Genomic DNA, 22,311 nt, shown 5'->3' on the forward strand with positions numbered 1-22,311 from the left:
CCTTCCTGAAGTTAGACAGGGCGAGGTGAAAACTTCTAAGAATGCCTCTGTAAAAGAACAAGCATCATAGTAAAGGCCACGGCCTGGGCTTTGAGATTTTGAATCAAAAGACCTGAGCTAGCCCTGGCTCTGAAGGGAGACCAGAGAGAGGCCCGTGCTCCCTGGACTTAGACCCCTTAGCTATAAAAGGAAGGGACCAAACCACAGAGATTTATCATCCTCCATGCCATGACTTAAATTGGAAAATCTGAACTCCCAGGGCATAATATCTTCCCTCCTGTTCCCTGTCAGGGCTCTGGGCATCCCCAAAACAGCCTGCACCTCAGGGTATATCAGGAGCAAGTGGTTTACAACACATTGAGAAGCTTCTTCCATAGACAGCATTTTTAAGGTAGTGCAGATTATCGCAGACTCTGCTGATGTGGCTCTTATCTGTAAGGAAAGATTTAATATGGGCTGTACATTAGAACAATCCAAGGAGATTTTTTTTTTTTTTTTGGTACATCAGTGCCTAGGTCCTGACCTGGGTACCAGTATTTCTACTGGTATAACATAAAGAAAATGATCTTTGGGACATTTGGAACCCCAAATTCTCCCTTGCCTCTAACTTGCTGTGTGATCTCTTGATCTTCCTATGCCTCTGTCATCTCTTTGGAGTTTGTTGTCCTTCCCAAAAATGAGAATAAATGAAGAAAAAGCTACTTTGTAAAACAAGACTTGATCCATAAAAATGAAATGGTAAGTGGAAGAGACATAGGGCCAGAAAAGATAAGTCATCTCATTGGAGGCTAGTTCATTAAGTGTCCAGTGGAGTACCACACAGCATGGTCAGCAATCATGGAGGAGAAAGATTATCCAGCTGACAGCTAGGGTGCTGTCACCCCCATCTGCCCTGAGAACTTTGGTCATAGAAATGATGTACCCCCTTTATGCACGGACTTGACACAGCTCTGTAAGTTAATTGCATAACTCTAATTCTGTTTTGTGCCCCAGGGATATATCTAGTAACCCCATATGGGATTTGCCATCTGTAAATCTAGAACACTGAACACTGTTTGCTTCATGGGGATGTTTTACTTGGCAAGTAACTCTGGGAATGCCTCATCCACAAATGGCAATCAGATCAGCAGTCTTACCACCCAGAACGTATTCCTGCCTGAGGGCCCACAGGGAGGGCGTACGGGGCTATGGTTCTCCCAGTGTGCTCTCTCCCTTTCCTCCCAGGAACCCTGCCCACTGCCTGTCCATTCCTCAGGGGCCCAGAATCCATGCTACCCCACTAAGAAGGGGAATATTTGGACTGTATGCCCCATCCTGCCCTCCCTTGTGGTGGTCCTTCCCTCATTACAATCCTGTTAGGAAATAGATCAAAATGAACCATCTGTAATGGGTGATAAAAAGTGAAACCCTAGGGGACAAACTATTAGGGGACAGTCTGGAGGAAGAGCATTTGTAGCCAAAATACCTGTAACTCAGCAAGTCAGAGTGAGGAAATAGTTTCCTTCTTCATCTCTGAGACCCTAGCAGGAAACAAAAGGCCTTGTTTGTGACTTGAAATGGTGCTAGAATCAGGGTTGCCCCATTTGACAACAACAAAAAAATACAGAACACCCAGCTAGATTTGAATTTCAAATGAACAACTGATCACTTTTTAATACAAGTATGTCCTGAGTATTGCACGGGGTTTTATTAGATTAAAAAAAAAGTATTGGTTGTTTATCTGAAATTCAGATTTAATTGGGTGTTCTGTATTTGATCTGGCAACTCTAGTGTGGGGATACTTGCATGTTCAATAAAGAGAATTGAAATATGAAATTTCCAAATCAGCTGTTTGAAGTTTTGTGACGAAGCCAGCAACTGAATTCAGCTGTTTGTCTTTCACCAAGGGCTTAGCCCGTTGTGCATACACAGTGTGATGATTTGGGGTTGGGGATCCAGAAGCATGCCTGACCCCGTGCTCCTGACTGAGATGCCGTTTACAAGTCTTCCATTTTGTAATGAATTTATCTGCAGTTTATTATAAGGTTCTGGGACAAAACTCCTAAGAGAAGGATGTGCTCAGGTCTCAAATATGAAATCAGAAGACGCAAGGGGAAAAGAAGGTGCAGGGATTCTTGAAAGGGGAAAAGACATGTGTCAAATGATATCCATGACATAATATACTTTCAAAAACTGTTAAGAGGAGGTAGCCCCCAGAGGATTATAAACTGGAGCATTGGCTTGGCTTACACACGTTTGTGTGAGCTAGAAATAGGCCACTTTCAGATTATGAACATCATTGTCTTCAAATGACTCATATACTAATGTTTATCTTCAAACTTGAATTACCCATTTATCTACATAAACTAGTCAAATGAACTAGGTAAATTGCCACATACCCTATTGTTTCATACCTCTTAGAAGCGAACTTTTGCCTTGGAAGCCAAAAGACAGGGGTTCCAGCTTCCGCTCTGCCTCTTTGAGATTTACTTTCTTAGCTATGCTTTCTTCATCTACAGAAAGAAAGAATAATTTTGCCCTACATGCCTCATTGATTTCTTTTAATTTTTTTCTTTTAATTTTTAAAGGAAAAATTTCATGATAAACTTCTCAATGTGCACACCTATTTAGATTTAATCAATGTGATATATGCTGTTTTGTCTTTTTCTTCTTTTTCTGAATTTTGAATTTTCATCTTTCAACAGCATACCTTAATTGATCTTTGTTGGTGCCTTCGTGGGAACATGGGAATATCATGTTCATATCTCAGAGTTATCTTCTCCCCAATTATTAAATATTTGTCATGTTTCTAGAGTTTTTCCACTACAAAAGTGTTATCATAATCCATCTTCATATAAATTCTTTTTCTCTCCTTCTGGTCTCCTTCACTGGGACATGTTTCTTGGAACAAGTTGCTTAGCTTGTGTTATTTGTTGTCAAGTTGTTATTTATTCTCTCAGGCAAGGTGGAGCCTATGGGCTCATCTGTGTATGGGAGGCCACTCCACATTGTCTTTGGATCTTTAATTTATCCTAATTAATAGAAAAGCAGTAGTAGTTGTTTTAGTTGAAGCTGTTTGTCAGGATGGCTAAACAATTTCAGTATCTCATTTCATTTAATTGTATTTCAATATGTATGAATGTATCTCCATCTTTCTCTTGCCTCAGCCTCTCCACATTATGGTTGGTAGACTTCTGTGTGTATATATTTTTAAATTTGTTTATAATCTTTCTAATGTACTTCCTTTCATCTTAGTTTTGTTACTGTCCATCATATAGAATATTTTACTTTCTTGTTTATATTATAATTGAGACCATCGTTGTCATTAATATCTTCTTCCATAGTTAAGATAATCCATTTCATTCCCTTTAAGGTTTTTATAGGAATACTTAAAATGTTTAACTATATAACACATCTGGAATTTATTGTGGCCTGTGAGAATCAAAAAGCACATTGAGAAAAGTAAACAGTTTAGAATTTTTTAAAACTAACTGGAGTCCAGCAGCACTAACATGACAAGTCACTCAACCTCTTAAGACCCTGTGCCCTCTACTAGACTGAAGATAGGGACCTTATCTTATTTTCCTTTTTTCTCCACAATAAAAAATATTTATAATGTTATAAATTATAAAATTTATATATTTATATTACATACAGGATAAATTTTATAAGGTCTATATTCAAGTCATACTTTTTGCATCTTACTATGAAATTGTTCTAACAGCATTTATTAAATAGTGATTCATTTCCTAAGTATTTATTTGGTTGCTTATTATTGATCACATATCAGTGGTACTCATATTTCTTCCAATGGCAAAATGCTTCGAAGTTATGGCATTCTGTAAAACATCATGAAACATGGAGATATTTAAGCTACAATAATGAAAATTAAAACTTGATGCTAAATCAGACACCAAATTACATTAGATTGTAGTATAGTATAGATGCCATCAGAAACCAACCTTTTTTTTTTTTTAATTCGTGGGAGAAATGTTAAAATTGAGAAAATTCTACCCAATAACTTAATTCCTTCTAAGAATATGAAAAAAACACCCACCCATGGAACGGCAAGTTCATCGAGAGCAAAAGTTGAAAACCACATCTTATATCAAGCATACCCAATTGAGAACATAAATAAAAGCTTCTGATCAAATGTAAACACTACATGAAGTCCAGCTGAACTGGGCTGAACTCCAGCTGAACTCAGAAACTATTAAGATCAGCCTTTTGAGTTTCCAAGGTTGGAATTCCCATAATATTAGGAAGTCTAAGGGAAAATAGATGTCAGATCTCCAGTGTGTGTTCACCCCAGCAACCATAACTCCAGGCACTTCTGTTCATTAATCTATAAATCAGAGGAGGTGACACAAGGGACTTTGTGTCCTACCATATCACAGTTTATGGACTTCACAAAGCAAGCAGGAGGTAGGTATGTTGGAACTATCAGAAAGAACCGATTTCCATCCTGGATTCCTTATACTCTGAGGACAACGGCAGTATGAGAGCTGGAGTCCCGCCCTCTGCACAGACTTCCTGAAGATATGGACAGGGATACCTTTAAAGGCTATTGGAGCCCTCTGTAAGCAATGCGTCATTGTGCTATGCTAATTAATATGTTTTCACAGAGCTTACTTCTACTTACACCTTAGCTTACAAAAAAAGTTTCTTGTTAAGAAAAACAATATGCTGTAGTTTTAAAAAGAACACTTCTAGAACAGGAGATAAGAATCTAGGGTTGTGTCCTCATTCTACCACTTCATCTGGAATGAGTCATTCAACATTTGTGGGCCTCAGTTTTCTTTTCAAAAAAAAAAAAAAAAGAATGCGCGTTTAGAATAAATGGTTGCTAAAGTCCTATATGGTTCTAATCGCCTTGTTCAAGATAGATATGTTCCTGTTCGAGAAAAGTGCAGATGCAAAACTTCATACTTAGGAAACTGCTGATTTGCTCTTCATAATGCCCCTTGCTGAGTCATTCTTCACTTGGAAAATTCCCCTAGAATTTCCCTAAATAGTAGGAACCTCTAGTGAAGTCAAGCTATAGTTCCAAGTACAAATCTCCAACTCGGCTTTATGAATATGATGTACACTCGGTAGAAGAAAGTTATATCTCTTCTCTAAACTGTGACATTCGTGAACAATATCCCGTGGCAGCTCTGGGGCGTGCGTGTGTGTGTGTGTGCATGCGCGTATGTTGGCAAGAATTTAGAACTGCTAAATCCTGATTTAGATATGGTGCCAAAGGACAGCAGATTCCACGAAAATCATCTCCTTGGAAAGGAAATAAGTCATGACTTCATTGGACACGTGGTTTGCTTTTTTTTTTTTTAAGATTTTATTCATTTATCTGACAGAGAGAGAGAGAGAGATCACAAGTAGGCAGAGAGGCAGGCTGGCTGGGCGGTGGAGGGTGGAGAGGGTGACCAGGAAGCAGGCTCCCTGCTGAGCAGAGAGCCCGATGTGGGGCTCGATCTCAGGACCCTGAGATCTTGACCCAAGCCAAAAGGCAGAGGCTTAACCCACTGAGCCACCAAGGTGCCCTTGGACACTTGGTTCCTAATCTCCAGTTCACTCTTGGTCCAGGGTTCTGAAATCAGGGCTAACACAGAGAGACTCCTCTGTAAAGCCATGCAATTATCTTTTCCCCTTCTCCTTTCCCTGTATTTCCAGAGATTGCATGGATCAATGGTACTGTTCAAAGCATTTCAGTAAATACTGGTTCAAGCCATTTTTCCCTCCAAAATGTATCCCACTGAAAGGTTTGCTTCTCATCTACCCAGGATTGTGTGTGCTCCAGATGTCTTTGAACCCTCAGTGTAGGATGTGGTGCAAACTATCCCAGATTGCCTTCGTTGTCCTGAGTTATCGCACTAAGCTACCACTCCACACTCTACAAAGGCTGACCACCAACCTCTGCTTCACCAGCATGGACGAACCAGTTTGCTTTCTGTCACTCTTGACGGCTGATTTGGATAAGAGCGACGAAGGCAAAGTTATAGTGGTCCTTGTTTACCCTTAGTCCTATTATAATAATGTTATACCATATATTATAATACTCAATACGATTCAATACAACAAGTATAGTGTTGTGCATATGTGTCTTAGCATGACATTTCTGCCAATATTAGCAGAACTCCAACATACCCGTTAAAACGGGACACGGTTTCCACTAAGTGCATTTATGTGAAGAGCAGTTTTTTACCTGATTTTCCCAACACCTCGGATGATTTACAGTGAAGTTTTGCTGTCTTGCTGCAGTTTCAGAAAACGGTCTTATACAGAAGCAGCGAACACCTCGCCGAAGATGTCAGCAGCCCAAAATGTTGAGTAGCCCTGAGGACACCATGTACTATAACCAGTTAAATGTGAGTTCAAAGTGGTCATAAAGCTGTTTCACTGGCTTTGTTTCCAGTTAATAATTCTGTTATTAATACCTGTTCCAGCCCCTCCAGCCCCACCCCCACTCTCTTATGCTCTCTTCTTGAACATGTGCTTAGGCTCTTTATCTGTTGCTTTCATGTCAGGATGTCTGCCTTCACGGTGAATAATTGATGTGGTTTATCAAAGACGAGCAAGATGCATGCTTCATCAGGCTCACTTGAGCCCTTTGATCAAAAAAATTATGCTGTGACTTCTGATATTATCAGCATCTGCTTGCATTCAACACAAAATCACTTTGAATTAAAAATTAACGACTTGCTGCTTTGCTTTGACTGTGTGTTCTTGGCCCTCTCCACAGGGAACTCTAGAATATCAAGGGAGCAAGAGGAAGCCAAGAAAACTTGGGTAAATATCTGTCTTCTTAGTTCTAAGCAACTGTAAACAGAAGGGGTCCTTTGTGATATTACAGAAAATGCAAAACTTTCCAGAGAAGCTTCTAAAAATATGCAAATGGGGATATCACTCCTATTATTGACATTGGAAACTACTTTTCACAGTAGCAGCTTTATAAAACTTGAATCTATTCTGTCCGAAAAGGCTGAAATTGCCACCTAAAGGCAAATGTTATTTTTCACAATTATCCCAGGAAATTGTGGTTTCCCTCATAATTACTGACGTAGCAGACTGTATAAGACTCTCCCACAAATAAAAGTATTCCATGCAATGCAAATATGCTGCTTCCACATCACCCTACCCCTGGGCCTTAAAGGTACACAAAGGAAAATCTCCCCCAGTGGTTAGAGGACTCATCTGGTTTGTTAGTATCCCGATAGAGAATATAGTGACATAGGTAAGTGGTACCAGTTTGAGAACTGGAGGAGGACAGGAGGGAACTTTCTCTTCTAGAGAGAACCAAACAGAGACAGACAAGTCAGTTCAGGCAGACAAACTGTAATTTGATCACAACTTCCAGACCCCACTAAATTGGGCCCATTTTCGGCCTATGACCCTGAGGTGAAATGCTTTGTGGATCAGACCTCAGTTCCTGTGTTTTGGGAGAACCTGAGCTACCTACCCTAAGCTGTGGGGGGACCCAACCCTGTTCTCATATGCAACTTCAGCTGCTGCAGTGATGACTGTACACTTTGTCCTCTTTTTCTGCTGAAAACTCTTTTCTTTGTTGCAGCCAAGTCAAAGTGCTTGATGGAGAAGACGAATATTACAAATCTTTGTCACCTGTGGACTCTGTTCCCGAGGAAGATAACCCATCCTGCCCTTTCCTTTCTTCCTCACCCTCAAAAGGAGCATTTTTTGCTCAGCTCTGAGGTGTACTTTCTGCCCCCTCAAGTCTGTTCAGGGTAAGAACAATCATGGTAATTGACTGACTATCATTTAATAAGAAAGAGGTGTGATGGGGCCAGCTTCTTTGGACACATAGTCTGGGTCTGAGCCTTACCGAATAATTTTCAGATTCCTAACCATTTTCTCAAATCTCCATTGCCCTCCCCACTCCTCTGCAGTGCAACCTGAACTGGGCAGTTTTCCCTTTTCTCATCTCATGGGTACCTGTGGACACTGAACATCCTTCTAGACTACAGCAATAAGCATCATTCGTGCCCTCAGCATCTAAGAGGGTAATAAGCCAATCGTGAATGCTGATGATATTCATTTTTCCTGCCACGTCAGTCCGTGCAAAATCTGCCCCTGTGAAAATCCAGGCCTCCCTTTCCACCTCACTTCTCCCCTGCACTCCCCACCTCCGAGAGATTCTTCAGACCTCTCTCCAGAGTCAGAATTCCACTGGAGAGTGTCCCCAGTCAAGGTCTCCTAGGCCAGGATAATTTTTTGTGTTTAGGGGGAGAAGCCTAATCCTTATCTAAGGCTGATGAACCCCTCTCCTGCTAGTTATTATGCTGATAAAGACTTGACTCTTTACTCCTATCATCTTCACAGTAAAAACAAAGGAGTTAGAGGGAAAGAAAATTTGGATCTGTCATAGTCTATGTCGCATGGGTTAGTAAATTCCCATTCTCTGGTCAGTGGTGTCCACGAGGCTGTGAATGATTTTCGGGAAAGGATCTTATCTTGTGCCTGTCTTTGTGGGCAGAGCCTAGGACAGTGCCTGGCCCAGAATGGACATCTAGTAAATGGCCTTACGTGAATGGTGAGACTTCACTTAGTTACATATGTGACAGGAAAGTAGCTGTCAATTGTGCGTTCCTCATGATTAATCACTTTTCTTACACCGTAAGCTCTGATTTTTCACTCCAGGTTGGGCTAGTCCTATTATAATAATGTTATACCATATATTATAATTCTCAATAGTATTCAATACAACAAACATCTTCTGAGCAACTACTCCATGCAAAACAATGTGTGAGATTGCTTTATGATGTAAAAACAAAAACAAAAACAAAAAACCTACAAGACCTTTTCTCTAGAACAGATGTTCTCAGATTTTTGTTTCTTTTTCCTTTTTTTTCTTTTTTTTTTTTTTTGGCTTTAAAATACTTGGCAGATCATACATGTGGGAGTACCCAGATTTGGGGGAAAAAATAAGTGGAAAAAATAGAAAAAATTGTTACCAGAGTTACAGAGGGGACAATTTTAATACACATTTTACAAAGATAAAATACTGAAACTAGGCATCTAAAGATCTCAGAAATTATACTTTTACAGAAAAAGAAATAGGAAAAGCCAATTATCCAATAGTTAAACTTTACTTTTTAAAAAACTGAGCCTTGAATTTTTTCCTCACATATTCACCCCAAAGGTAATGTTTATTAAGGTATACAAGTACAGCAGAAGAAACATAAATGAACTTCATTGTTTAAAAAATATGTAGTAGGGGCGCCTGGGTGGCTCAGTGGGTGAAGCCGCTGCCTTCGGCTCAGGTCATGATCTCAGGATCCTGGGATCGAGTCCCGCATCCGGCTCTCTGCTCGGCAGGGAGCCTGCTTCCTCCTCTCTCTCTCTGCCTGCCTCTCTGTCTACTTGTGATCTCTGTCTGTCAAATAAATAAATAAAATCTTTAAAAAAAAAAAAATAAAAAAATAAAAAATATGTAGTATATGTAGCTTTTTAACATTATTTTAAGGTAAGTATTTTTGTTTTGGAGTATAGCATAGGTGTACAACATAGTGATTCGACAGTTCTGTGCCTCACGCAGTGCTCACCACTCTAAGTGTAGTTCCCATCTCTCACCATACCACATATTTGACTGTATTCCCTGTGCTTCACTTTTCATCTCTGTGACTTAGTATTTAAAACAAGAAGTCTGGGCTCCCCTGGGCAGCTCAGTCAGTTAAGCCTCTGACCCTTGATTTTGACTCAGGTTACAATCCCAGGGTTGTGAGACACAACCTGGAGTCTGCTTAAAATTCTCTCCCTCGAAGGGAGGAGTCAAGATGGTGGAGAAGTAGCAGGCTGAGACTACTTCAGGTAGCAGGAGATGAGCTAGAGAGCTTATCTAAAGATTGCAAACACCTACAAATCCAACGGGAGATCGAAGAGAAAAAGAACAGCAATTCTAGAAACAGAAAATCAACCACTTTCTGAAAGGTAGGACTGGTGGAGAAGTGAATCCAAAGCGATGGGAAGATAGAACACGGGGGGAAGGGGCAAGCTCCTGGCAAGCGGCAGAGCAATGGAGCACAAAATCAGGACTTTTATTTTTTTTAAAGATTTTTATTTATTTATTTGACAGAGAGAGATCACAAGTAGGCAGAGAGGCAGTCAGAGAGAGAGGAAGGGAAGCAGGCTCCCTGCTGAGCAGAGAGCCCGATGCAGGGCTCAATCCCAGGACCCCGGGATCATGACCTGAGCCGAAGGCAGAGGCTTAACCCACTGAGCCACCCAGGCGCCCCAAATCAGGACTTTTAAAAGTCTGTTCCGCTGAGGGATATCACTCCAGAGGCTTAACCAGGGTGAAGCCCATGTGGGGTCAGCGTGGCCTCAGGTCCCACAGGGTCACAGAAGGATTGGGGGTGTCTGAGTGTTGCAGAGCTTGCAGGTATTAGAACGGGGAAGCCAGCTACAGAGACAGAGACAAGGAGTGAGCTCTCAGCTCGGGGTTACCTTGAACCGGTCGCAGGCTCTGTCAGCTTGGAGCGCGGCCAGAGGCCAGGGTGACGGGAGTAATTGGGCGCTGTTCTCTGAAGGCGCACTGAGGAGTGGGGCCCCGGGCTCTCGGCTCCTCCGGGCTGGAGACCGGGAGGCCGCCATCTTCATTCCCGTCCTCCAGAACTCTACGGAAAGCGCTCAGGGAACAAAAGCTCCCAAAAGCAAAACCGAGCGGATTACTCAGCCCGGCCCCTGGTAAGGGCGGTGCAACTCCGCCTGGGGCAAAGACACATGAGAATCACTACAACAGGCCCCTCCCCCAGAAGATCAACAAGAAATCCAGCCAGGACCAAGTTCACCTACCAAGGAGTGCAGTTTCAATACCAAGGAGAGCGGCGGAATTCGAGAGGAGGAGAAAGCAAAGCTCGGAACTCATGGCTTTCTCCCCATGATTCTTTAACCTTGCAGTTAATTTAATTGTTTTTTCTTTTTTCAATTTTTTTTTCTCCTCTTCTGCTAAATTTTTTTTAACTTTTACCCTTTTCTTTTTTAACATTTTTAAACTAGTTTATCTAATATATATATTTTTTTTTCTTTTTTATATTTTTTCTTTATTCATTTTCTTTTTTTTAAATTTTTTTTTCCTTTTGAACCTCTTTTTATCCCCTTTCTCCCCCCTCACGATTTGGGATCTCTTCTGATTTGGTTAAAGCATATTTTCCTGGGGTTGTTCCCACCCTTTTAGTATTTTACTTGCTCCTTCATATACTCTTTTTTTTTTAAGATTTTTATTTATTTATTTGACAGAGATCACAGGTAGGCAGAGAGGCAGGCAGAGAGAGGAAGGGAAGCAGGCTCCCTGCTGAGCAGAGAGCCCGATGTGGGGCTCCATCCCAGGACTCTGGGATCATGACCTGAGCCGAAGGCAGAGGCTTTAACCCGCTGAGCCACCCAGGCGCCCCTCCTTCATATACTCTTATCAGGACAAAATGACAAGGCGGAAAAATTCACCACAAAAAAAAAAAAAAAAAAAGAACAAGAGGCAGTACCAAAGGCTAGGGACCTAATCAATACAGACATTGGTAATATGTCAGATCTAGAGTTCAGAATGATGATTCTCAAGGTTCTAGTGGGGCTCAAAAAGGCATGGAAGATATTAGAGAAACCCTCTCGGGAGATATAAAAGCCCTTCCTGGAGAAATAAAAGAACTAAAATCTAACCAAGTTGAAATCAAAAAAGCTATTAATGAGGTGCAAACAAAAATGGAGGCTCTCACTGCTAGGATAAATGAGGCAGAAGAAAGAATGAGCGATATAGAAGACCAAATGACAGAGAATAAAGAAGCTGAGCAAAAGAGGGACAAACAGTTACTGGACCACGAGGTAAGAATTCGAGAGATAAGTGACACCATAAGACGAAACAACATTAGAATAATTGGGATTCCAGAAGAAGAGGAAACAGAGAGGGGAGCAGAAGGTATATTGGAGAGAATTATTGGAGAGAATTTCCCCAATATGGCAAAGGGAACAAGCATCAAAATCCAGGAGGTACAGAGAAACCCCCCTCAAAATCAATAAGAATAGGTCCACACCCCGTCACCTAATAGTAAAATTGACAAGTCTTAGTGACAAAGAGAAGATCCTGAAAGCAGCCCGGGAAAAGAAGTCTGTAACGTACAATGGTAAAAATATTAGATTGGCAGCAGACTTATCCACAGAGACCTGGCAGGCCAGAAAGAACTGGCATGATATATTCAGAACACTAAACGAGAAAAACATGCAGCCAAGAATACTATATCCAGGGGCGCCTGGGTGGCTCAGTGGGTTAAGCCACTGCCTTCGGCTCAGGTTATGATCTCAGGGTCCTGGGATCGAGCCCCGTGTCGGGCTCTCTGCTCATTGGGGAGCCTGCTTCCTCCTCTCTCTCTGACTGCCTCTCTGCCTGCTTGTGATCTCTCTCTGTCAAATAAATAAATAAAATCTTTAAAAAAAAAAAAAAAGAATACTATATCCAGCTAGGCTATCATTGAAAATAGAAGGAGAGATTAAAAGCTTCCAGGACAAACAAAAACTGAAAGAATTTGCAAACACCAAACCAGCTCTACAGGAAATATTGAAAGGGGTCCTCTAAGCAAAGAGAGACCCTAAAAGTAGTAGATCAGAAAGAAACAGAGACAATATACAATAACAGTCACCTTATAGGCAATACACTGGCACTAAATTCATACCTCTCAATACTTACCCTGAATGTTAATGGGCTAAATGCCCCAATCAAAAGACACAGGGTATCAGAATGGATAAAAAAGCAAAACCCAACTATATGTTGCCTACAAGAAACTCATCTTAAACCCAAAGACACCTCCCAGATTTAAAGTGAGGGGGTGGAAAAGAATTTACCATGCTAATGGACATTAGAAGAAAGCAGGAGTGGCAATCCTTATATCAGATCAGTTAGATTTTAAGCCAAGGACTATAATAAGAGATGAGGAAGGACACTATATCATACTCAAAGGATCTGTCCAACAAGAAGATCTAACAATTTTAAATATCTATGCCCCTAACGTGGGAGCAGCCAACTATATAAACCAATTAATAAAAAATCAAAGAAACACATCAACAATCATACAATAATAGTAGGGGACTTTAACACTCTCCTCACTGAAATGGACAGATCATCCAAGCAAAAGATCAACAAGGAAATAAAGACCTTAAATGACACACTGGACCAGATGGACATCACAGATATATTCAGAACATTTCATCCCAAAGCAACAGAATACACTTCTTCTCTAGTGCACATGATCCAGAATAGATCACATTCTTGGTCCTAAATCAGGTATCAACTGTTACCAAAAGATTGGAATCATTCCCTGCATATTTTCAGACTACAATGCTCTGAAGCTAGAACTCAATCACAAGAGGAAATTTGGAAAGAACCCAAATACATGGAGACTAAACAGCATCCTTCTAAAGAATGAACGGGTCAACCAGGAAATTAAAGAAGAATTGAAAAAATTCATAGAAACAAATGATAATGAAAACGGTTCAAAATCTGTGGGACACAACAAAGGCAGTCCTGAGAGGAAAATATATAGCGGTACAAGCCTTTCTCAAGAAACAAGAAAGGTCTCAGGTACACAACCTAACCCCACACCTAAAGGAGCTGGAGAAAGAACAAGAAAGAAACCCTAAACCCAGCAGGAGAAGAGAAATCATAAAGATCAGAGCAGAAATCAATGAAATAGAAACCAAAATAACAATAGAACAAATCAACGAAACCTGGAGCTGGTTCTTTGAAAGAATTAATAAGATTGATAAACCCCTGGCAAGACTTATCAAAAAGAAAAGAGAAAGGACCCAAATAAATAAAATCATGAATGAAAGAGGAGAGATCACAACGAACACCAAAGAAATACAGACAATTATAAGAACATACTATGAGCAACTCTACGCCAACAAATTTGACAATCTGGAAGAAATGGATGCATTCCTAGAGATATATAAACTACCACAACTGAACCAGGAAGAAATAGAAAGCCTGAACAGACCCATAACCAGTAAGGAGATTGAAACAGTCATCAAAAATCTCCAAACAAACAAAAGCCCAGGGCCAGACGGCTTCCCAGGGGAATTCTACCAAACATTTAAAGAAGAACTAATTCCTATTCTCCTGAAACTGTTCCAAAAAATAGAAATGGAAGGAAAACTTCCAAACTCATTTTATGAGGCCAGCATCACCTTGATCCCAAAACCAGACAAGGATCCCATCAAAAAAGAGAACTACAGACCAATATCCTTGATGAAACAGATGCAAAAATTCTCACCAAAAATACTAGCCAATAGGATTCAACAGTACATTGAAAGGATTATTCACCATGACCAAGTGGGATTTATTCCAGGGCTGCAAGATTGGTTCAACATCCGCAAATCAATGTGATACAACACATTAATAAAAGAAAGATCAAGAACCGTATGATACTCTCAATAGATGCTGAAAAAGCATTTGACAAAGTGCAGCATCCCTTCCTGATCAAAACTCTTCAAAGTGTAGGGATAGAGGGCGCATACCTCAATATTATCAAAGCCATCTATGAAATACCCACCACAAATAACATTCTCAATGAAGAAAAACTGAAAGCTTTTCCGCTAAGGTCAGGAACACGGCAGGGATGTCCATTATCACCACTGCTATTCAACATAGTACTAGAAGTCCTAGCCTCGGAGCGCCTGGGTGGCTCAGTGGGTTAAGCCTCTGCCTGTGGCTCAGGTCATGATCTCAGGGTCCTGGGATCGAGCCCCGCATCGGGCTCTCTGCTCAGCAGGGAGCCTGCTTCCTCCTCTCTCTCTGCATGCCTCTCTGCCTACTTGTGATCTCTCTCTGTCAGATAAATAAATAAAATCTTAAAAAAAAAAAAAAGTCCTAGCCTCAGCAATCAGACAACAAAAGGAAATTAAAGGCATCCAAATCGGCAAAGAAGAAGTCAAACTATCACTTTTTGCAGATGATATGATACTATATGTGGAAAACCCAAAAGACTCCACTCCAAAACTGTTAGAACTTGTACAGGAATTCAGTAAAGTGTCAGGATATAAAAATCAATGCACAGAAATCAGTTGCATTTCTCTACACCAACAACAAGACAGAAGAAAGAGAAATTAAGGAGTCCATCCCATTTACAATTGCACCCAAAACTATAAGATACCTAGGAATAAACGTAACCAAAGAGGCGAAGAATCTGTACACAGAAAACTATAAAGTACTCATGAAAGAAATTGAGGAAGACACAAAGAAATGGAAAAATGTTCCATGCTCCTGGATTGGAAGAATAAATATTGTGAAAATGTCTATGCTACCTAAAGCAATCTACACATTTAATGCAATTCCTATCAAAGTACCATCCATTTTTTCAAAGAAATGGAACAAATAATCCTAAAATTTATATGGAACCAGAAAAGACCTCGAATAGCCAAAGGAATATTGAAAAAGAAAGCCAAAGTTGGTGGCATCACAATTCCGGACTTCAAGCTCTATTACAAAGCTGTCTTCATCAAGACAGCATGGTACTGGCACAAAAACAGACACATAGATCAATGGAACAGAATAGAGAGCCCAGAAATAGACCCTCAACTCTATGGTCAACTCATCTTCGACAAAGCAGGAAGGAATGTCCAATGGAAAAAAGACAGCCTCTTCAATAAATGGTGTTGGGAAAATTGGACAGCCACGTGCAGAAAAATGAAAAATTGGATCATTTCCTTACACCACACACAAAAATAGACTCAAAATGGATGAAGGACCTCAATGTGAGAAAGGAATCCATCAAAATCCTTGAGGAGAACACAGGCAGCAACCTCTTCGACCTCAGCTGCAGCAACATCTTCCTAGGAACATCGCCAAAGGCAAGGGAAGCAAGGGCAAAAATGAACTATTGGGATTTTATCAAGATCAAAAGCTTTTGCACAGCAAAGGAAACAGTTAACAAAACCAAAAGACAACTGAAAGAATGGGAGAAGATATTTGCAAATGATATATCAGATAAAGGGCTAGTGTCCAAAATCTATAAAGAACTTAGCAAACTCAACACCCAAAGAACAAATAATCCAATCAAGAAATGGGCAGAAGACATGAACAGACATTTCTGCAAAGAAGACATCCAGATGGCCAACAGACACATGAAAAAGTGCTCCACATCACTCGGCATCAGGGAAATACAAATCAAAACCACCATGAGATATCTCCTCACACCAGTCAGAATGGCTAAAATTAACAAGTCAGGAAATGACAGATGCTGGCGAGGATGCAGAGAAAGGGGAACCCTCCTACACTGTTGGTGGGAATGCAAGCTGGTGCAACCACTCTGGAAAACAGCATGGAGGTTCCTCAAAATGTTGAAAATAGAACTACCCTTTGACCCAGGAATTGCACTACTGGGTACCTAAAGATACAAACGTAGTGATCCGAAGGGGCACGTGCACCCGAATGTTTATAGCAGCAATGTCTACAATAGCCAAACTATGGAAAGAACCTAGATGTCCGTCAATAGACGAATGGATAAAGAAGATGTGGTATATATACACAATGGAATACTATGCAGCCATCAAAAGAAATGAAATCTTGCCATTTGCGACGACGTGGATGGAACTAGAAGGTATCATGCTTAGCGAAATAAGTCAATCGGAGAAAGACAACTATCATATGATCTCCCTGATATGAGGGAAAGGAGATGCAACATAGGGGGTTAAGGGGGTAGGAGAAGAGTAAATGAAGCAAGATGGGATTGGGAGGGAGACAAACCATAAGTGACTCTTAATCTCACAAAACAAACTGAGGGTTGATGGGGGAGGGGGGTGGGAGACGGGGGCTGGGGTTATGGACATTGGGGAGGGTATGTGCTATGGTGAGTGCTGTGAAGTGTGTAAACCTGGTGATTCACAGACCTGTACCCCTGGGGATAAAAATATATGTTTATAAAAAATGAAATTAAAAAAGAAATTCTCTCCCTCTCCCTCTCCTCTCCTCCGTAAATCAATCAATCATCCTATCAATCAATCTAGAGGTTTGTTATCTCCTAATCCTCTTCACCTATTTCACTCATCCTGCCACCCCCTCCTCTCTGGCAACTACAGTTTTTTCCCTATATTTTTTAGTCTGTTTCTGGTTTTTGTTTTTATGTTTGTTTGCCCATTTGTTCATCTGTTTGTTTCTTAGATTCCACATGTAAATGAAATTATACAATATCTGTATTTCTCTGACTTACTTTACATAGCATAATACCCCTGTAGGTCCATCCATGTTGTCACATAATGCCAAGAGCTCATTCTTTTTTATGGGTGAGTAATATTCCATTACATATATATAATACACACACACATACGTATACACAGTACTTCTTCTTTACCCATTCATCTATCAGTGGATTTATAAGTTGCTTCCATAGCCTGGCTATTATAAATAATGCTACAATAAACATAGGGTTGCATAGATATTTTTGAATTGGTGTTTTCATTTTCTTTGAGTAAATACCCAGTAGTGGAATTACTGGATCATAGGATATTTCTATTTTTAACTTTTTGAGGAATCTCCCTACTTCTTTCCACAGTGTTTGCACCAATTTATACGCTCAGCAACAGTGCATGAGGGTTCTGTTTGCTCCACATCCTTGCCAGCTCTTACTATTTCTTATCACACCATTATGACTGGTATGAGGTGATATTCCTTGTTTTGGAAGTTTTACTTTTATCACTGACTTGTCTACTTTTGATTTGCTAATATTAGCTGTTTTTCAAACTGTTGAGTAAAAGTGTTCCTAACTTCTCATTTGTCTGTGTACAATATAATAGTTATCTGCCTTGTTTCTAATTAAATATTTCCATAAATAAATTAAAAGGAAACAAATAATTATAAAATTATAATTTAGAAGATCTGTAGTAATTAGTCTTTGTCACAGCTCTTACTCCTAACAGTACTTTAGAAATGGGGTTCACTACCAGCTATACCATCAACAGATTGTAGATGTTACTCTTGGACTAGTCATAATGCCACAAATTCAAGAAACAGTTCTTAGATCAAGTATATGAGAATGATGCAACTTGGAATCTCAGAAATGTCCTGTGAGTTTATTAAAGTAATATGCATATGGCAAAAACAAAACAAAAATCAAAGAGTCCAGAGGGTTTATAATGGAAATCAATCTTCTTCTCCCTGTCCCTACCTTAGTCCCTCCCCACTGAAACAACCATGTCTTATTATTTCTAATTCTAATTCTTTGAATGGTTTCCATCATGTCTGTGAATAATTTACTTCCATCTTCTTGGTTTATCATTTTCAATAATATTTACTCTCCCCCTCTGTGAAAGTTGTGCATTTATTTCAATTCTCCGCCCCCTTACTTCTTCCAGTGCTTATAATTTGATGCTTAAATTTTTGTTGATTACCTTTTAAACTTTAAATTATATAATTAAACACCTATTTTTGTATGTCATTGACTTTAGATAGTATCTCTGCAAGAATACCTGACATGAAGAAAACCAACAAGGTGAAAAATACTGTCAAGACAAAATAACTGACCCTGGACGAAACAGAAATCATTCTGGGAATACCAGTTTTTAAAAGCTTCACTGCAAAACCATTGGTGTTCATGTTGTAAGCTGCTGATTTTTCTTCCATTTTGGCTCATCTGCAGACATGCCTCCATCCACTTTAACTTTCTTTATTTTTAAATGTCGTGCAAATACAGAAAAAGGCACAAATCAGAAGACTCAACTCAATAAGTTATCAGAAAATCAGTATCTACATAACTGCCCCTACAGTCAAGTTATCTGTGTAACCACTCCTACAGGCTGAAAGTTATTAGAAAGTATCTATATAAACTATCCGTGGGTCCATCAGAACATTGTCAGCATACTAGAAGTCTCCCTCTATCCATTCCCAATCACCCACCTCTCCAAAGGCAAGCATTCTCATGACTTGAAAATGTAAATATTTACGTAAATACTTCCTTGGTTTTCTTTATAATTTTGCCATTTACACACATCCCTAAACACTAGAGTTAAATTTGGCTTCTTATGTTAGGTTCTAGGAGCTTTATATAAATGGAATCACGTAGTATGTAATCTTTTGGGTTTTGTTTCTTTTATTTGGTGTTATATTTGTGAGATTCATCTATGTTGTGGAATATAAATGTAGCTCATTTATTTTCAAAACTATGTAGCATTCCAGGATATGAATACGGAGTAACTGACTTAGCCATTCTGCTTTTGATAGACAAATATGAATTATTTCCAATTTGGGGTTATTCTAGACATTGCTACTATTAACATTGTTGTATGTCTCTTGGTGTCTATTTGCATGCATTTCTGTTGGCTGTGTACCTAGGATTAAGATGGCAGAATTCTAAGGTACCCATATCTGCACTTTAGTAGGTCCAAACTGTTTTCCTAAGTGATTTTACCAATTTACAGTCACAACCATGACATAAAAGAACTTCCATTATTCTGTATTCTCTCCGATTCTTGTTATTTTCAGTCCTCATACAGACACTCCAATGAGTATATATTAGAATTTCACTGTTGATTTCTAGCTTACATATCTCTGATTATTAATGATATTGAGCACATTTTCATACTTCAGTGGCCATTTTAGATACCTCCTTTTGTGATATGCCCAGTTTAATTTGGGTTAACTATGTTTTTTCTTTTAATTTGAAGAAATGTATTATTTGTTGTTAGTTATATGTGTTGCAAATATTTTCTCCACTAGATGGTTTGTTCTTTCATTCCCTTAAGGTATCTTATGCTTAAAAAAAAAGTGTTGTAATGTTAACATAATACAACTTAACCACTCTTTTCCTGTTTGATTACTACTTTCTTATAGCCTATTAAGAAATCTTGTCCAGCCCCAAGGTCATAGAAGTATTTACCTTTAGGATTTTCTGGAGGCATTATTGTCTTGCCTTTCACATTTAGATCTTCAGCTCACCCAGAATCAATTTTGTGAATACTGTGTGGTAAGGACAAATTTTCATGTTTTCTAATAATGGATATTCAGCAGTCAAAGGCCCATTTAATGAAAAGGACATCTCTTTTCCACTGATCTAAAATACTATCATTTACATAAATCAAGTAATCATGGATCTGTTCTCAGATTCTCTATTCTGTTCTGTTGACCTTTTATCCTTGCTGTAAATCCTATACTTTCAAAATAGGCTTTGGTATAAGACAGAGCAAGTCTTCTAACATGGTTTTTCTTTTACAAGAGAACCTTGATTAGTTTGGGCTCTTTGCATATTTTAGATTCAGATAGTCAACTTATGGAAAAAAAGAACTATTGGTATTTCTTTGGAATTATCTTGAGTCTGTAAGTCAATTTGGAAGGAATTGCCATGTCTACGAGATTGAATTTTCCCAACTATAAGCATGGTATATCCTTCTATTTATTTAGTTATTCCTTCTCTTCCCTTAATAATGACTAATAATTTTATCTGTGAAATCTTACACATAGTTTGTTTTATCTGTATGTACCATATGTAATTTTATAGTATTTAGAAGTGTTTTTTAAGTTTTTTAACTGTTTGTTGCCTGCTCCAGATTAAATGTTTATGTCCCCCCAAAATTCATATGCTTAAATCTAATTTCCAATGTGATGGTATTTTTTGGTGGGGTCTTTGGGAGGTAAGTAAGTCGTGAGAGTACAGCTCTCATGAATGGGATCAGTATCCTTTTAAAGAGACCCCAGAGACCAGGCTTGCCTCCACCACATGAGGACACAGCAAAAAGATGGCTATCTATGAACCAGCAAGCAGATGCTCACGAGACACCAAATCTACTGGTACCTTGATCTTGGACTTCCCAGACCTCCAGAACTGTAAGAGATAAATTTCTGTTGTTTAAGCCACCCAGTCTGTAGTATTCTGTTATGGCAGCCCAAATAGACTAAGACATTGCCATTATGTGGAAGTGCAATGGATATTTTGTATTGGAGATCCATCAACTTTGCTAAGTCATTAATTCCAATAATGCAGCTACATATTTTTGGATTTTCTACATAGTTTTACCCCCTGCAAATAACTATAGACATTTTCTTCCTTTTTCATACTTCATACTTCCTTTTATACCTTGTTTTGTTTTTCCCTTGACCTACTGTCTGTTTTATAATGTTTTTACTGCATTATAAACCACCCCAAATTATTTCTTACAAGTCTGTGGTTGGATGACTAAATCTGCTGATTTGAACTAGTCTTGCCAGGATCCATTTGTGCATCTACGGTTAGCTGCAGTTCAACTAAGTGCCTTTGCTGATGTTGGCGGGGTTTCTTACATATCTAGGGCCACAGCAAGGACAGCTTGGCCACCTTAGTTCTATTCAACATGATTTCATCCTCCAGTTTGTTATTATCCCCAGGGGCAATGCCAGAGTCTCTGAAAAACAAAGGGAGGAGAGGGAGAGTGAGAAGGATATCTCTTGAGGCTCAGAAATGGCACATTGTCAATTTAGTCATATTCTTTTAACCAAAGCAAAATACAAAGCCAGCTCAGATTCAAGAAGGGCTTCAGAGTCCCATTACATTGCAAAGGGCGTGGATACAAGGAAAAGTAGAGGATTGGAGTCTTTTTTTTTTTTTTTTCTTATTCAAAATACCAGACTGATCTGGCTAAGATTTTCAGTATAAGGTTGGTTAGGAGAGCTAATAGTAAGTACTCTTGTCTTTTTTGCAATCTCAAAGAGGGAAAGCATTCAGTATTTTATCATTAATTATAGTATTTGCTGTCCCTTTCTATTCTCAAGAGGGTTTCCCCCTTATAAGTGGATGTTCAATTTTAGCACATGCTAATTTTTTGTTTTTAAATAATTCTGTGATTTTACTCCCAAATTTTTTTAATGTTATGGTTGATATGTTCATATGGTTCTTAATGTTAAGGTTATGCTGATTTTCTAATATAAAAGCAGCTTTGTATCCTTGTAATACATATGACTCTATCATGTTGTATTATCGTTTTACATTTTGCTGTATTTGATTTGTTAATTTTTAAAAAATTATATCTGTGCCCAGGATGAAATTAACATGTAAATTCTCAATTCTCATAATATGCCTACTTGCTTTTCTCTGGAAGATTTTGTGTAAGAATGACATTAGCTCTTTCTTAAAATTGTTTTGATTCACTACAGGAGCTTTATAAAGGAAAGTTTTAATTATAGATTAAATTTCTTTAATAACTTATGACTACTCATATCTTCTACTTCTTCCTGTGTCAGTTTTGTTAGGTTTTCATTTACTAGAAATTTGTCTGGTTTTCTACATTGTCAAATTTGGTTAGAATTATTCAAAAAAATGTCTATAGATATTTTTAATATTGTAGAATCTATAGTCAGTTCCCCTTCTTACTTTTGTT

General features: G+C 39.0%; 1 protein-coding gene across 1 annotated transcript in view; it reads left to right on the forward strand.

Annotated features, from left to right (window-relative positions):
* The window catches only part of MYO3B (myosin IIIB), a 239,097-nt gene extending 220,161 nt beyond the window's left edge, over positions 1 to 18,936 (forward strand). Inside the window, exons 22-25 of the mRNA XM_047722020.1 lie at positions 6,244 to 6,344; positions 6,719 to 6,765; positions 7,547 to 7,718; positions 18,415 to 18,936. Of these exons, the coding sequence (XP_047577976.1) occupies positions 6,244 to 6,344; positions 6,719 to 6,765; positions 7,547 to 7,685 (287 nt within the window). The 3' untranslated portion in view covers positions 7,686 to 7,718; positions 18,415 to 18,936. The remainder of the gene's footprint in view (positions 1 to 6,243; positions 6,345 to 6,718; positions 6,766 to 7,546; positions 7,719 to 18,414) is intronic.
* Positions 18,937 to 22,311: the final 3,375 nt, after the last annotated feature.

The sequence above is a fragment of the Lutra lutra genome, chromosome 3 (assembly GCF_902655055.1).
Source record: "Lutra lutra chromosome 3, mLutLut1.2, whole genome shotgun sequence".
NCBI lineage: Eukaryota > Metazoa > Chordata > Mammalia > Carnivora > Mustelidae > Lutra > Lutra lutra.